General features: G+C 44.8%; 1 protein-coding gene across 2 annotated transcripts in view; it reads left to right on the top strand.

Moving 5' to 3' along the window:
- Positions 1–18,335, top strand: part of EPB41L4A (erythrocyte membrane protein band 4.1 like 4A) — a 624,815-nt gene that overhangs the window by 408,917 nt on the left and 197,563 nt on the right. For both annotated transcript variants that reach the window (XM_069226476.1, XM_069226475.1), the window contains exon 10: positions 14,318–14,409. In XM_069226476.1, coding sequence (XP_069082577.1) covers positions 14,318–14,409 — 92 coding nt within the window. The remainder of the gene's footprint in view (positions 1–14,317; positions 14,410–18,335) is intronic.

Raw genomic sequence — 18,335 nt, 5'->3', positions numbered from 1 at the left:
CGCTCCTTGATCTCAAAGGGGCCGGTCCAGCGGTCCTGGAGAGCCCTGGGCCCTACTGGCTCTATTACCCAAACTTTGTCTCCAGGTGAGAACTCAACTAGGGTGGCCTTCTGGTCATACCACTCCTTCATCACCTCTTGACTGGCCTCGAGGTTACTCTGGTCCTGCTTCCAGAAGCGTTGGGTTTGTTTGCGGGCGGCTGTCTCTGAGGGTAGGTCCGAACACAGGACCATTGACGAAGTATTGTCATCATGAGTCCTAGAGACGCCTTACCCATGGAACCTGTTCTCGAGTAGGGGGTGGGTACCTGTATTACCAGTCAACTTAAGTAAGTGACCGGTGTCTATATATTTCTAAAGAGGTTTGTTTACCTAGTTATGTAGGTCCTGATGAAGCGTCAGTGGATCTGTATGGACCAATAGACGCAAAACATATCGACCATAACAAAGAGGTGCCTTGTAATTTTTAGGACACTCTAAGTACATTTACTTTTGAAAGGTGTATGAGCATAATCCTCTATCTTACTTTCAATATTGCTTTTAACCGTGGTCTTCATCCTTGTCATATTTGACTGATTAAATGATGAAGTTGATGGATGAATAACCAATTTTAAAACCCTTTTTTCCTCTTTTCTGTTTTGGGTGGTGACCTAAGGCACCCTCATTTTGCACTATTGAATTTTCTAGTCACTATCTCAAAATTCGGCTGAGAGCCCCCACTTCGGGGTGCCCACTAGGCATTGCAGCGCCGGCCTAGTAAGGAGCTATTCCCGATGATGATGCTAGCCATCCAGTGTGATGCTTGAGGGCTCTTGCTCCTGAGATTACAGGTCTCCCCTGTTTTCGTCTTCCTTTTTCCTTTTTTCTATTTTTGGAACAGTGTACCTTTATATAGTTACTATCATAGGGAGACTGTACACTGGACCAGCAATACTCCTGGTCCCTCTTTTTGTGTTAGCATTTGTTTGCGGAGGGCCAGCATGTAGCTGACCACATCCTGGGGAGGTGCCTGGGGAGCTTTCTCCCAGCCCTCCTTAACAATGCTTAGGGGTCCCCTGACAGGGTGACCATAGAGAAGCTCAACGGGGCTGAACCCCACCCCTTTCTGGGGCACCTCTCTATAAGCAAACAACAGGCAGGGTAAGAGGACGTCCCACTTACGCCTCATGGCCTCAGTCAGGCCACCAATCATGCCTTTCAGGGTCTGGTTGAATCTTTCAACAAGCCCATTGGATTGAGGATGATAAGGGCTGGTAAACCGGTAGGTCACCCCACACTCATCCCACAGACCTCCTTAGGGAATCCCACACGGGTAAATATTCCCAACAGGGCTCTGGTCACCACCTGTGCAGTCACTGTTCTCAGAGGGATTGCCTCTGGATAGCGGGTGGCATGGTCAACCAAAACCAGGATAAACCTGTTGCCCAAGGCAGTTTTGGGGTCCAAGGAACCAACAATGTTGATGCCCACCCTTTCAAAGGGGGTGCCAACGACTGGGAGTGGGAGCAGGGTAGCTTTAAGCCGTTTCCCAGCCTTCCCACTAGCCTGGCAGGTGGGGCAAGCTCTGCAGAAGTTATCTGAGGCTTTCCTCATTCTGGGCCAGTGAAAGTGGGTGTCAAGCCTGTCAAAGGTCTTGTCTTGGCCCAGGTGTCCTGCCAGGGCAATGTCGTGAGCCAGGCCTAGTAGGAATTTCCGGTAACACTGGGGGACCACCAGCACACGGGGTGCCCCGGAACTTGGAATCCTACGCTCACTGTAAAGGAGATCATTCTCCCAGTAAAAATGGTAAGTGCCAGAGGCGTCACCTGCTGCGTGGGCTGTGGCCTGCTTCCTCAGACCCTCAAGGGTGGGGCATACTTTCTGCGCCTTGCAGAATGCTTCCCTGGTTGGCCCCCCCTTTACTTGCCAGCCAGCAAGTTCAGGTAGGTTACCCAGGTCAACTGTGTCCTCCCCAGTTGGCTCAGGGGCCTCCTCCTCCTCCTCAGGGGCCTCTTTTACCATTGTGGGAACATTGGAGGCGGGTTCCTGTGTCACGCAGAGCCTCCACCTTCTTCCCATTAATGGTGACCCACTGCTTGTACTTGGAAGTATTTCGGGGCATGTGGGCTTTGGGCACCATTTCTCTTTCGTCCAGGGACACTAGGGAAATCTCTACCTGCTCCCCAAAGCTATCTGGGTCCATCTCCCCCCCCCCCAAGCGCTACACTAGTCAACCCAGGTGTCTGTCCGGTAGTGGACAGTGCCCTTTTGGAGCACTGGGGGTCGCCTTTATATTGACCATACTGGTAACACTCCATGCATTTGGGGTTGTATTTCCCTGACTTATCATATGTCCCTGGCTTTTTCCCAAATCTGGAAAAGGAATGGTTGCCACCCACTCCCTTGGAATTCTTTTGGGGGCCTTTTGAGAGTTCCTTATCTGTAAGTTTATCTCCCCCCTCTTTCTTCTGTTGGGAACCCTGACCACCTTTGTGTGAGTCCCCCCCAGGTACCTTTTCGGACACTCTGGTGCTAACCCAGAGGTCCGCCTCCTCAGCAAGCTTCCTGGGATCAGTCAGCTTACTATCTACCAAGTGCTGGCGCAACTCTGTATAGGTAACATTGAGTATATGCTCTCTCAGAATCAAGTCATATAACCCTTTGTAATTATCTTCTTTGTTGCCCCGCACCCATCCATTCAGTGCCTTACTGGAAAAGTCAAAGAAATCTACCCATGTTTGTGTGGTTTGTTTGGTGCTGTCCCTGAACCTCTGACGGTATCCCTCAGGGGTCAGCCCAAACTTGGCAAGTAAAATGGCTTTCTGAAGTGGGTATGTGTTTTGATCAGGTTGATCCAATGTGAGAAGTGTGTCCCTCACCAATGGTGGCACATAACCCCACATAGCTACCCCCCATTGCCCTTCAGGAACCTCATGAGCCCTTAGTGCAACTCCATAAGCAGCTAACCATTTATCTATGTCATCTCCCACCACAAAACTGGGCACCACATTTTTGGGTATACGAATCTTCTTTTCTCCAGCAGGTCCTGTCTGTATGCTGCCACCATTATTGCTGGATTCAGACTGCTTTGCCTTGAGATCCAGCTCCTTGAGACTCAGTTCATGAGCCAATAACAGTTTCTTTTCAGCCAAGGCTCTCTCAGCTGCAGCTTCAGCTCTTTCAGCTTCCTTGGTTTCTCTCTCTGCCCTTCTTTTCTCCTGTTGAGCCTCAATTTTCAGTTTTGCCATTTGCAATTGGAACTCCCTTTCCTCTCTCCTTTCCTCTGCGGTCAGGCTTTGCACAGAGACACTGCTCTCTGGTCTGGAAGGGGGCACAATTGCAGTGGTAACATCATCCACTGATAGCAACAAATCCTCTGAGGGGCCATTTTCTGGCTCCTCTTCCTCATCATCCTCCTCTAAATGGGCTTCTGCCCAGGCCCTCAGCGCCACTTAAAAGTCCTCCTTTTTGGAGGCCCCTTGGGTGGGTACCCTCATTGCCCTGCAGAACCCTCTTAGCTGTTTGACCACATATGTATCCAACAGGACTCGGTCAAAGTCTCCTATTTGAGACCCCGTCAGAGACATTTTGAGTGAGGATTTAGTTTTTGAAAATTGTCAGGAAAAACGAATTTGCAAAAAAGAGATAAAAATCAAGTTGACCTTCAACTGTGGGTAGGTAGTGAAATACTTAGCTACTGTATGTCACTGCACAAATACAAGTCCTATCCTCACCGCTGATCACCAATGTTAGAAATGGGGTTTTTGGTTGGCAGTCAGGTTACCCTCTGTCCAAGCAAGAACCCTCACTCTAGTCAGGGTAAGTTACACACAATCCAAAATTAGCCTGTGCCCACCCTCTGGTAGCTTGGCACGAGCAGTCAGGCTTAATTTAGAAGGCAATGTGTAAAGTATTTGTGCAATAAATCATACAATACCACAATATAGCACCACAAAAATAAACCACACAGTGTTTAGAAAAATATATAATATTTATCAGGTTAATTGAAGGTCAAACCAAATAAAGTTGCAAGGTGAAATTGTAGTGATATCACTGGAAAGTGATATAAAAGGTCTTAAGTCTTTAAAAAGCAAACAAAGGGGGTTATTCTAACTTTGGAGGAGGTGTTAATCCGTCCCAAAAGTGACGGAAAAGTGACGGATTTACCACCAGCCGTATTACGAGTCCATTATATCCTATGGAACTCGTAATACGGCTGGTGGTATATCCGTCACTTTACCGTCACTTTTGGGACGGATTAACACTCCTCCAAAGTTAGAATAACCCCCAAAGTCTCTTTCAAGCACAAAGTATCTGGTTTGGAGTGGAAAATCTCCGCAAAGGGCCGCAGAAGAAGAGAGATGTGGAAAAATGGTGTGTGCGTCGATTTCTGCCCAGCACACATGGACTTGCATTGTTATTTTTCACGCGGGGAAGTCGTGCGTCGTTTTCAAGACAGTCTCTTTCTGTGGGTCGCGGGGGTTACCAGATGTCCCGGGTCTGTGCGCGGATTCTCCTGCTTGTTTTCTGGCTGCGCGTCGTTCTGCAGGGCTGTGCGGCGAAGTTTCGCTCTCACGGCAGGTGTCGCGTCGATTTCTCCTCTGGAGGTCGGGCGGCGTTGTCCTTGCGAGGCCGTGCGTCGAAGTTCCGGTTGCCCTGAAGGCGTCGCGTCGGTGTGCGGCGTTTTTCTCGCCGCGGAACAAGCTGTGCGTCGAAAATTTCGGCGCACGAAGCGTCCAAGTGAAAAAGAGAAGTATTTTTGGTCCTGAGACTTCAGGGAACAGGAGGCAAGCTCTATCCAAGCCCTTGGAGAGCACTTTCACAGCCAGACAAGAGTTCAGCAAGGCAGCAGGCCAACAGCAAGGCAGCAGTCCTTTGTAGAAAGCAGACAGGTGAGTCCTTTGAGCAGCCAGGCAGTTCTTCTTGGCAGGATGTAGTTTCTGGTTCAGGTTTCTTCTCCAGCAAGTGTCTGATGAGGTAGGGCAGAGGCCCTGTTTTATACCCAAATATGCCTTTGAAGTGGGAGAGACTTCAAAGAGTGGCTAAGAAGTGCACCAGGTCCCCTTTCAGTTCAATCCTGTCTGCCAGGGTCCCAGTAGGGGGTGTGGCAGTCCTTTGTGTGAGAGAAGGCCCTCCACCCTCCCAGCCCAGGAAGACCCATTCAAAATGCAGATATATGCAAGTGAGGCTGAGTACCCTGTGTTTGGGGTGTGTCTGAGTGAATGCACAAGGAACTGTCAACTAAGCCCAACCAGACGTGGATTGTAAGGCACAGAAAGATTTAAGTGCAAAGAAATGCTCACTTTCTAAAAGTGGCATTTCTAGAATAGTAATATTAACTCCAACTTCACCAGTCCGCAGGATTTGGTATTACCATTCTGGCCATACTAAATATGACCTTCCTACTCCTTTCAGATCAGCAGCTACCACTTCAATACTGTATGAGGGCAGGCCCAATGTTAGCCTATGAAGGGAACAGGCCTCACAGTAGTGCAAAACGAATTTAGGAGTTTTACACTACCAGGACATGTAAACTACACCGGTACATGGCCTGCCTTTCACCCACACAGCACCCTGCTCTAGGGGTTACCTAGGGCACACATTAGGGGTGACTTATATGTGGAGAAAGGGGAGGTTTAGGCTTGGCAAGTACTTTTAAATGCCAAGTCGAGGTGACAGTGAAACTGCACACACAGGCCTGGCAATGGCAGGCCTGGGACAAGGTACAGGGGCTACTTAAGTGGGTGGCACAACCAGTGCTGCAGGCCCACTAGTAGCATTTAATCTACAGGCCCTAGGCACATATAGTGCACATTACTAGGGACTTATAAGTAAATTAAATAGTCCAATCAGGTAGGATTCAAGGTTACCATGTTTAAAAAGGGAGAGAGCATATGCACTTTAGCACTGGTTAGCAGTGGTAAAGTGCGCAGAGTCTAAAAGCCAGAAAAACAGGGTCCAAAAAGTGGAGGGAGGCAGGCAAAAAGTTAGGGGTGACCACCCTAAGTCATGTCAGGTCTAACAGTATTGAAAACATTTCTTATACTGTACAATAAATACCAAACAAATCAAAATTAAACACGTCTTTGACAAACTGATAAGGAACTTGTAGTTGGTGATTGGGTTCCTAATCAGACGTCCAGTAAAATTCAGGAACTATGTATCGCCTGTAAGAGTAAACAAGGTCAGGAAGGGTGCATTATTACTCGAAAACACTGGGTGATAGAACAAGAGGCAGCTGGTTAAACTCACATTGCAACAAGCTGACATACTACGGAGTAAAAAAAGGTTATATTGGAGAGTCATATTGGGCACTCCGGGGTCAACCTGTAAAGAAAACACTAACTCCAAGTGACATCGTGAGTAGTAGTAGTGCAGCAGTTGTTCACGATAACTCCATTAGCTCTAGGAGTCAGGCATGTAGACGACCAATTGGTACACCTGTAGTGAAAGTACCAGAAAAATATAACAACTTTGTAATGTTTTAAACATATCTATTTGGGGTTTAAATTCTTTTCTTCTATTTCTTTCAAAAGGGGGGAGGTGGTGTAGTTTACGAAATGCATGTACTCTCTAAATGTGTTGTTGTACTCTTTAAATGTGTTGTCAATTAGCTTTGAACAGAGTTGTTATGGTTTGAACCGTCCGCGTGTTGGCAGAGACGGTGGGCGAGGATTCCAGCAGGAACAGGCAGTTGCTGCAGGAATCTGAGCTGACCAGACGCTGTTTGTCGTGAACGGCATTTCTACAGTAAACTTCAGTGATTTACCTTACTTAGTGTCCCCACTGATGATTACAATCACCCATAATTTCAGGGGAATGTGGGAGTTTTTCAAAAAATGAATTTGTGGGTTACCACCTTACCATAGAAAGGCAACAAGGGAATTCCCTATAGGTAGCAGTAGATGTCCTATAACACTTCCACCGTTTTTCTTATAAAAACAACACCCGGTTTGTGTGTGTGATTCTTTCTTGGGGCTCAAGAATGACCCAAAATGCAACCATATAAATAATAATGTCTAAGTTCCTTTCTAAAAGGCAGATGTTTAATGCAGGTGTCTGTGCTATTGGGGACTGAGTCAACAAGCACCCAGGGAAATTTACAACCCAAGACATTTCTGAAAACCAGAGATCCTGGGGAGTCCAGGTGGTGTGCCTTCTCTGGATTCTAGTACCATTTATTTCCCCGAATCCCAGGCAACCATGAAATTGTGAGCATTTCCTTTCATCTATGTGACAGAATTTGCAGAAACGTCAAATGTCATTCCACCCAGCATTCGCAAACTTCTTCAAATAAAAATGTGCCCCACATGTGTCGGGAGGTGTATCACCTGTGGATGAAATGGCCCAAAACGCGACAATGTTTACGGCAACAAAGTAGCTTTGAAAATGTTTGTTTTTGGGCTTCGGATTACTATCTATGCCATGTAGTATGTAAGTCTGCTAATTCGCCTCCTTTTTTTAGATAGAACATTTGTGAAATACAGGTGACCCTTTATGTGCTGTTGTTTTAAGTGGAATGATGCTGAAGTGTGCACAGCCTTTTTTTAAATAGTTTTATTGATGTCTGCTCTTCGGTTAGGTGGTCAGAATAGTTTTGGTAGACAGTTGTGTAAGGCAGTAAGCCTTAGTTTTCTCATAGTACTTGTCCAGGGTTTCAGGTTGTGTTTTGAAGTCTGATAGAGTAGTCATCGTAGGTGTTTGGAGGGGACAGAAAAAGACTGTACGAGTCATTTTCAATAAGAGGAATGGTATTAATGTAATTCTAGTCAGTAATGTTAAGGTTGAGAAAAGCTGCAGTGCTGGTGAATGTTGCATAGATACAGAAGATTTTCCAGAGCTTTGAAAGGTTTGCATTTAGACTTGCCAAATCTATGATGAAATATCTTAGGAAGAGGTTTCTAATCAACATTAGGCAATGTGAGACATATTCAAATATGTTGTCTAAACGTTTTGGAGATTTTTATAGATAAATTGAACTCTAATTTGAGATGTTTCAACTTTGAGACATTCAGATGCCAAGAAAGAGGTGAGGATTGATGTACACGTCAGTAAATCTTCGAATATAAATGTATATGCGTGTTTCAGTTGCCTGTCTTTGCATATGGGCCATACCTGTGAGGGGCAAGATAGTCCATGCAGTGACTGTTTGCTGAGAGAGGATTCTATTATGCAAAGAATGTATACAGTTTGTCAGATAATGCGATTAGATATATCTTCAGGACGAGGTTTTGCTGATGTAGCATTGAGAACCAGGCAGGAGAGTTTGGTGTTTTGGATTCACTGGCTGTTTGGTACAGAGATTTGGTCAGCCTTGGATGTTGTTTGAATTAGCATGTTTGTGTGCTGAATAAGGTTGATAGTGTGTTGTGTGTTAAGCATTTTGCATATGTTAGGGATGGTTGACTGTTAATTGGATTACTTAAGTGAGACTAACGTAAGCAATCCAGCAGTACAGATGCTAATGTGTGTGCAGGAATGGATTTTCAAGGGAGCAGTATGGAAGTGGTTTGCTTTGAGATTGTTGGAGGGGTTATTAACATGAGGTCTTGCATTGGTATGCAAGGCTGGTTGTATGTATATTGTAAGCTGCTCAAATATGCAAGCAGTTCCTTTGGATGTTGGGGATATTCCCAAGTTACCATACTAAGGTAAGGCTATGCACTGCCTGTGCGCTCTAGTTGAAAGGTAGAGTCTGCATGAATGCTGTTTAGATGAGGCTCAGCACTGCACCTGTGCTGGAGTTGTAGGAGATGTCCTGTGAGAACTAGCTGCGGTGCCACATTATTTGATAGTGTTCAGTAATCATGAGGCTGTCCTCCTTCCATTCATTATTTGGCCTGTGGGAGAATTCCAGAAAGGAGACCGGATACGAATTTGTGCACACTCCAAAAATGGCCACCATATATCAAAGTCCGAAATGAGAAAAACGTTGTTTAAGTATCAATGTTAAAGGAATGGATCTAGAGACATAGTTGATGTACAGAAGCTTCAGGGTAACTCCTAAGAAGAGTGGGATGGAATCTAGGGGGTTGGTGCTTTTAGGGCAACTCTGCATTGCCTCCCAGAGATGCGCCTGAATAGAAACATTAATTAGTGGTTCTATGTACAGGGATTTGACAAGGTAAATATAATGCCCCCAATCAAACAAGCGACATAGGTTTTAATTGCAGACCATAATTCATGACAGGAAAACTACGGGGAATTGAAAGTGTGAATATGTCCAGAAAATTGAAAATACAGAAAAATCAATTACATCCCCAAATAACGCCTTGGGGGTTAGTTATGAGTGTATTAGCAAATAGAAAATGCGGCTATAGAAAAGGTTGAAATTGCTAGACACCCAATAGTGGAAAATTCTGTACAAAGGGATCTGAGCTATGAATTAAATATCAGTTCAACAACAAACGAGATAAGTTTGAGTTGAGAGCTTTAGAGAAATATTATTATTAAGAATAATGAAGAAAACTGTGTGAAAACCTAAGACGTTGTTGGCCATGACTGAGAGACTCACTGGACTAATAATGGTAACCACAATGGACCTCAAGACTTACTTTGGAGGGTGTCTATTAATGGATAGATATTAAGAAATAATTGCATAACTGTGGATTAAGGAAAAGGGAATCTTTTATGAACATCATATGACACGCCTTTGTTAGTAACTCCCTCCTCTGTTAACCACTCACTTCGATTCATTCCTTTACTTTTTTCCTACGTTGCCTGCCATTTGATTTTTTTAGGTTTTGCATATTGATTTATTTTTAAATTTCAAAGTTTTATCATAAGTGTTAATAAGCCCAGACAGATGTTGGCGAGTGTACATCTAGTTGATATTTTTTTTGTAAGTTTATATACAGATAGTAAAGACCGCATGTTGCAAAAAAGGTCTAGTTTGTCACTGAATTTAATTATTTGACATCTAGAATTCACTTGAGTATTTTTCATCAGAATACTTTTAAGTACTGTATTTCGAGGTCATCGTAATCTGTCTACTGGTTCTATACAATAAATAACAGGTGGCATAAATTACAATGAATAACAGTAGATTTATATTTTCGAGAACTTGTTATTCAATTAAATCAGGGTCTCCTTGTGAACACAATATTTTCTAACGCCTGACAAAGGTAAATCAGAAATCTTTGGTATCTCCTGGGCAAAGGACACAAATGTGGGTCGGGTGTCTTGTAGAAAATAGTTATAAAGCTTTGCATGCATGCATGATCAAATATTAACAAATGGCTTTCAGGTTACTCAGCAGTCAGGAGAATAAAGACAAAATATATTGAATTTACAGCAGCTACATTTTATGCATATTTCACCATGTTGGCTAATCTTGCTGATAAGTCTTTAGCATAGTTCTTACACCGAACATAAATTATTGCATAACTACTGCACATAATAATATTAAATAAAACAAGATTTGGCTGCAGGCAGCTTGGCAAATTTGTAGCAGATAAAACACCCCCACAGGCTTTCCTGAACTGTGCTTAGTGGGATATGTGCTTTAATAATGTCTAAATTGCTTATCTCATCCCAGGGCAAATGGTTCATTTATCATCACCTAAGAGGCTAAGACCCGCAAAGAAGAATCATGAGTACAGTGGTTCTTATTTGTTGTCTGGGATCAAAATGTACATACAGAAAGCAGAACAGCACCTGAAATTTTCATTTTGTTGCTTACAGTGTTATATTGCGCCTCTACAGCGCATTTCATTTAGGAATCCCTGGGTCTTCATACTGCAATATGGACCCATGTCCGCGAAGCAAAGCACTGGCTCATTTAAAGTCTGAGCCACCATGGGCAGACCAGAGGCAAGGTGCCCCAAGCTGAAGTACTTGCTTCAGTAGATTAGTTGCACCTCCAGACAAAGAATCACATCCTTCCACCGCTGGCCTTGCGAGCAAGACCCCCACCTGCCTTCTTCCACAGGAAACCCCACGTTTCATCCCAAGATAGCTAGGGAAGTTACTTGCCTCCCACTCTGCCTCTAAATTAGGCAGGGGATTCGGCTGACTGGTGAGGGGGAAGGGGCAGGGTAAAAGAAGGGTGGAGGCGGACCCACTGCCAGCTAGGCTGATGGTGGTACTGTCTCCACTTTCCCTCTAAAGCAGAGACATTAGTGTTGGACCACCACTGTTTAAACTGAGGACTTTATTCTCACGTGGGTCACAGTAGGTCACTTTATTTGTTTACAAAATTTCTTGAGCATGAACTTAGAGCAGTAGGCACTGGAGCTCATTACTAAATAAGTAGCAAGGGCAAAGTGGGCTGCCACCAGCAGCCTAGGAAATATTAGGTGCAAACTAACTTAACACCAACGAGCAGACATTGCTATGAAGTTTACCTGTCCACAGCTCGGAACCACTGGTTTGCACAGATTCACGGTTTAAAAAATAATCACCCCAAACCATTAAGTTCAAATGAAATCGATTTTACCAAAACATAAATGAAAGCTACATTTTGAAAGTGACTGTTCCAGTGGTTTGGTAACCAGTGGAAGCATAATGGGGATTTCTTTTACAAAGAGTTTGTTCAAGTTCAACATTATTCAGCCATTTGGGTCACAGCAATACATAAATACAGAAATAATAAAAAACCAAGAGCACAAGTCTATGATAACTTCCTGATGAGAGTGTCACTGTCATTGATATTTGGTTTTGCTGGTGGCAGTCTCAAAGTACAGGTGATTAAACAGTTTAAGGAATCCCACAACACTGAACCCCAGTCTCAGTTCAGTATTGGGATCACGATTAAGTTAAGCAGGCCATTGACGGGACTGGGGAGGCAAGAAAAGGAAAAATAGACTTTAGTACAAGAGGGAAGTCGAGGCACAGCCCCTAAAAGGAGTCTTTAACTCAGCAAGTTCAGTCGAGGCTAAAGACCTTAATCAGTTGGCAGGTCTGGCCTGGATTCCTTCAAAGATGAAGAAATTGCAAAGACCTCTATCTTTTGAGAAGGTGGCCTTTAATAGAAGAGGTTCTGTGTTGACTCTGCCTTCTTTACTTCTCTGGGGTCCGCCCTTTATACTTGGAAGGCGGGCCTGGGTCATTTCCCTGCAGGGGCGAGGCTGCCTGTACTATAGGAGAGTATGGTGCAAGAAATGTCTCCCACTTGCCATAACAAACATGAGGATGTGGCAGTCTCAGTCTCACACAATGACCAGGGCCACCACTTTCATTGTTCACCATGCCCTCCATGAGCCGGCGTGCAAGCCCGTCCATTAGCTTTGCGTAGTCCGGGACTGCAGAAGGAAGGCAGTGCATATTAGAATGATTGCACAAGTCCTAACAGTTCCTAGCACCTTTCCAATTGTGATTCACTTTTCGATTTTGTCAGTCTTAATCTTGGTTTTCAAAATCATGTACAATGTCTTGCACAGGTACATAGTGTAAATATAACCATCGCCTATGTGCTGAAATACCGGACTGTCTCTTTAAATAAGTAACTCTAAAGTCAGCTGTCTTTACTATGAATGTTGGTACCAGAAGCACACAGTTTGCTTTTGAAGAAGGTGTTTGAAGCTCAGGGCAATCTACAACTAACCAACGCTGGTCCGTGACTTTCAAGTCTACCTGTGAATATTGACATTCCCCCTCTTTCACCCACAAACCAAAATCCACATGAGTCTTCAACTGAGGAAAAAGTCCCCTTGTTCTTCTTTTCATATAGAAGATGCTCTGGCTCGAGACTCGGCTTCTCACCAGCTCTGCCATGACAGGTAGCGTTATCTAGCAGTGATTGTGTCTGAGGACCTGATGGTGGTAAAGCGGTGCGAGGACGGTACAGACGTCAGTAAAATGATCGTATACATGGACAGCAGCTAGACTATAGCACCAGTTCCTGTATTGATCCACGGTGGACGTATGCTTCCGTATGGTTCAATGGAGACTCTTTCAAATACATGACTGCATCCGAGTCTGAAGACTGCATCCCTAGAGGAGCACCGCCAAAACAGAAGAAACGTAGAAGCAGAGCTGTGATTGGCGGCAGCTTGTATATTAATAAATATAATCCGAAGAGAAGAGAGCGTTTGGCTTTGCCTGTGTATTGTATTTTAATTACATTTATATGTATGTGCGCGCATGCAGAGGTATGGGTCCTATGTGCATGTCTGTGGTGAGTGCGTCCTTTAAACACGCTAATAATGAACACTGTGGGAAAGACAGCAATTTTAGGATATATTGGTGTTTCAAGTCAAGAGATCATTGCTACGGTGGACAAAGGTCTTGCTGGAAACATGAAAAATATCGACACTTAAAAGATGATCTGAAAACGTAACAACTTCTAAGCATAAAGGGTCAAATCAATATCTTAGGTGAAGTTGGTATAGAAAACACATTCAGGCGCCTTGTTGGGGTGCAGGTACAGGAAAAGCTGTTGACTCTGTGGTATTTCCATAAGAAGCAACATAAATAAAACTATGAGGGCGGAGTCATCATTTCTCCAATACAAAGGCAATATGGGCTGTATTTTGTGGCACATGTTGGATAATTTTGTCCCCAAGGAAAGTTAATACTCCCTAACAGGTATTGTAAACGTGCAGGATGACGGCAATGTTGTGCTCAAGTGACGATATTGATTTCCCTTAAATTAATTGAAGCACCTGTAAGTAGCACCTTTGTATGTATGATCAGGTCACATGAAATTGACTATTCAGGTTGGGGGAAGGGACATTTTATGATTTCTGTTGCTGAAGAGCCCTGTTGTAGTTCTACTGCCAATCATTGGATATTGATAGACATAACCTGTCGCGTCGAGGTCTTTGATACATCTCCTGTTTTTAATAATATGGTACTATCACAATGACGGTCATACTTTGCTCTATTCTATTTTGCTGGTAACACTAGTTTGCCAGATGTTTTCCCCGTGGCACTGCGTCCCATCTCGTATGCACCATGGGTGTTAGTGAAATGTAGGACTTTGGATGGGGGAGCCTGCTTTTAGCACTTCAGTGCAGGGTGATTCAACAAGAGCAGAATCTGTGCTAGTACCGCCATCAGCTTCCGGTCCCAGGATGAGCCCTAGCCTGCTAGACATGGGTGCCTGCCTACAAGACGTTAAAAAGACACTAGGAAAACAAGTAAAACTGTTTCACAGGAGGTCATATGTTTTATTAGGGCCTCATTCTCTCATTTGAAGTGTCCCGATTAGAAAAGTCGGTGAATACATTTCTTAATTGTAAGGTCACGCAAGGTGAAGGGTCATCCAGTTTGTAAGGATTGTTGGAGGAGGGGCAGGGTGTAAAGCCCTGGTCTTCTGTCGCCTTGATGTGAGATTGTAGTCGCCCCGTGTGGAGAATAACTCACAGGGATTTCTTGTTTTGTGTTTTTTGTTCCAGTGCAATGAAACGTCCTTCTTTTTTGAAACGCACAGCAAAACCGCCTGCAAGCACCTCTGGAAATGCTGCGTGGAGCACCACACGTTCTTCAGGTGAGTTCCTTTCCTTTTCTCCGCTTCCTCAAAAGGAGGGAATAATATTTCTCTCTCCTCCCTTGTGCTTCTCATTATTTAAACAATCACACACAATAGTCCCATGAATGAATCCGATACAAAAATTGTTTTTTTGGTTTCAGTAACAAGATCCTTGTGGGCTGTGTTGAGGGATTTGATGTAAGTGGCATCATAATGGGTCGTGTGTGGCGGCCTGGAAATTTCAAAGCAGTTGCTGAAATCTTTTGTGGAAGCTGCCACTCACTATGAGAAAAGATTCTGTAATAAGAAGGCGTGTTGAGAATTCTTTGGGACTTTCTTCTTGTATCAGCAGTGTGGTGGTTGCAGTGCTTTGAACTGTATGGTGCTGGGGTGGGCTTTGTATTAGATTAGACAATGCGATCTAACTATGGTTCATGCAGAAATATCACGGTACCCCGCTAGATAGATGTACTTGAACGGGAATAATTTCCACCCTTGGGGTTCACTTAAAAGTCTGGTATGCATGTGCTGCAGCAGCCTAGGGCTAGTGTGACATCACTGACGTCATGTGAGATGACATCAGTGATGCCATAAATGATGTCATAGAAGATGTCATGAGTGATGTAATTTGTGAGGTCATAAGCAGTGATTGGCAGGAGTACACATTTTATTTAGCTCTGTTAACTATAACTGGTGAATTTCTGAGTTTAAAAAAAAAAAATTATTTACAACGTTCATGTTGTGACTGACATAGTCACCTAACTATAATGTTACTTTACCCTTCGGTTACTTTAATTGAATTTCTAATGTTTTATTTCAAACAATAATGGATCTTTTAACACATATAACTATAACGTTAGTTTAACCTTTGTATTTTTTCAGTGAACTTCTAGGATTTATTTTAACATAAAGTAATATTTTATTATCATACTTAAAGCCAGCCCCCCGCCATGCATGGCCTCTGGCCCTGCGCAGCGGGAGGGTTGACCTCAGGCCCACAACCAACCCCAGTCTGGGCACAGCCTTTTGCCATGCCCAGGGGGGCTGGGGAGGGCGTTTGCAGCAGGCGCTGTGCCCTACCTACCCGACCCAACCAACACCCTTATGGGCAGCCAACCTTGTGCTGCACATTGCCTTTCATTGTGCACAGCATGGGGTTTGCAGCCAGGCCCTACTTCCAACTCTTTCCAGGCAGCTAACCCCATTCTGCACACAGCTTTTAGCCATGCCGCCCTCCCCAAGCCTTCTTGACCCCCGGGCATCCTGTCCACCAGGGCCAAAACCTAAAGGGAAGGGGACATTCAGCCCCCCTCTCCCAGAGCCTTAGCCTCCGGGGACCCCATCCTCTTGGGCCAAATATAATAAAAAACTGGGAGGGGGTCTGCGGCCCCTCTCCCTGACCCATATTCGGCCTTGGGGACCTCCCGCGCCTTTTTATTTTTTTAAAGCAGAGAGAGGCCACTTGGACCCCCTACCCAAGCCTCATTAGGCCCTGGGGACCCCGTGCCCCAGGGCCCTATGTATTCTTAAGGGGAGGGATGAAATGGCCCCCTTCCCTGAGCTTTATTAGGCTCTGAGGTCCCCATCACCCAGGGCTGTTTTTGTAAAAGGGGATGGGCCACATGGCCCCTTTCTACAAGCCTCATTAGACAGTTAGGACCCCAGGGTCCAGTGTGTTAATTAAGGGGAGTGGGCCAAATACCCCCCCCCAGCCTTAAAAAAAGCCTTTGGAACTCCTATCTCCTAGGGATGTGTTTTTTTTTAAACAAGGGAGGCTGTGTGGCCCCTCTTGTCAAGCCTTTTCTGGCCACTGGGATCTCATCCCCCAAAGCCTTCCCTTATAATAGATGGGTGCCCTGGTGCCTATCCAGGGCTCCCACTTTTCACACATTGGGGGCCGTGAGAGGAGCCCACGGACCGCAGCAGCCCCAGTCAGCCCCCGCATGCTGCAGGAGCCAGTATTGCTCCCACCCACAGGGAGTAAAAATTTATGCTGCACCCTCAGGGTGGGAGCAATATCTTAATCTGTCTTCTTGTCCACAGCAGTGCGGAGATGAAAACAGATCAAAAGTCTGCTCCTAGCCAACAAGAGCATTTTTAAACTACCCTCCCACTGGAAGCAGATTTTGTGTTTGCTCTCAATTGGCAGGAGTTTTAAAAAGGCCATTGCCAGGCGGGAGCAAACACATGTTTTCCTCCCCGTGCTGGTGCAGGCAGGGAAACTGCTGTGTCGTGGGAGTGCCCCCCACCAGATCCTGCCTCCTCTGGGACAGAATATGTGAGATGACCCCAGGGGATAGGGGTCCTTGGGTCCGTAAAGGCTCAAAGAGGGGGCCGCACTGCCCTCTCCTTTTTAAAAAAAAGTTTATTGGCCCTAGGGGATGGGGTACCTAGGGCCTCTGTAGGCTCAGGGTGGGGGGTGGGGGGAGCACATGGACTCTTCCTTTCCCCTTCTTTTTTTTTTTTTAGATGTTTCAGCCCGGGGTGGGCTCCCAGGGAGCCTTTATTGGCTCTGGCAGGGGGACCCTGTGGCCCTCATCCCTTCTAATTAAATACATTGGCACCAGGGGATGGTATCCCCATTTGTGAAAATTTCAGCCCCGGGCTCTCTAGGGCCTATAATTGCCGCACATAATTGAATAATGTGCCTTTTTTCACGATATCATGGGAGTCCCGTGGAATTGCTGCAAAAATTGGCTTTTTTTCAATTTTGGCCTGGGGGGGAGTTCCAGTTGGCACCCTCTACCCTGCCCCCTTGTATTTTATTTTCCCAAACTTCAGGACGGAGGATTGAGTCCCTGAGTCCTGTAATGGCTTCCAGTAAACATGTTTTTGATTTTGCTGCCATCCAATCAGAGTGCTCGCTACTGTGAGACTCCCGCAGTGAATTTGCCTAAGCTGAAAAGAGCTCCCTCCCAATCAGATGCTGTATTTTTTTAATTAGCGCTGCTTTGAGAGTCTCACAAAACTCTCAGCGACCCAACCATCCAGATACACAAAGATTTTTGACACTTAATTTCTCAAAAACTACTGAGCATATTTACACAAAATCACAAAAAGCTGAATTTGCATACCAAGTTGTAGCTTTCTGACAAATTTGGTGCAGTTGCATATTACTCAAGATGGACATTTAGTAACAATGTGAGTTATTTCAGCTTCGTGACACACTTGTTTGATTTGCGAGGGGTTACCTTCCACTGTATAGGCGCATTTGCAAAGTGCACACTTCAGCTTCCTAGGAGACACCTTCACTTAGGAACTGTTTGTACTGTTGTTAGGGCATTTATCAGCATTCCTACCTGAATTAATGTACAAAGGCAACTAATGTTCCATACAGAAGAGCTGTGTGTGACTAATGTTTTTCCATAATAATTGTTACCATTTGTTTAAATTTTTCTTCATGTAGTCTGGCAGTGCTCCCTATGTAATGTTACTACTGCCTTTAAGGGCGAGAGAGGGAGCAGATACAAGGCAATGTAACAAGTAACAAAAGTGCCTTCTCGTGTAAAAGCAGTGCTGTAAGTAGGCCGGGGCCTGCCAGGACCAGGCCCTGGTAAAGCAAAAAAAGAAATAAAAAATGGACCTTCAACCAGGGGCCCTGTATTTCTGTCATTCATCAGTTGAAGAAAAAAACTACCGTCCTTCCCTGTGACGTTCTGGTGCTGCAACGAAATGTCAATAGAAGTCCCTTTTGTACTGGATAATAAGTTACCGGGAATGTAACACTAGAAAGAATTGTGGGAGTAATAAAAGTGTTCACACTCTGAACACAAATGCGAATTAGTTCTCTTTAGCAAGATATAACGGAATTCACAACTAAAGTCCTCAGAAGTGATTTAAAATATTGAAGAAACATCTTGTCCTTTGGCATAGGAAAGGCTCTGTGAGAGCACCACTCCAAGCGCCCGTACTTTGCCACGACTGGCCTATTCTAGTGAAGAGTT

This window comes from Pleurodeles waltl, chromosome 1_1 (assembly GCF_031143425.1).
Source record: "Pleurodeles waltl isolate 20211129_DDA chromosome 1_1, aPleWal1.hap1.20221129, whole genome shotgun sequence".
Taxonomy (NCBI): Eukaryota; Metazoa; Chordata; class Amphibia; order Caudata; family Salamandridae; genus Pleurodeles; species Pleurodeles waltl.
The sequence above is the reverse complement of the archived record's forward strand: the minus strand, read 5'-3'. Positions and strand labels throughout refer to the sequence as shown.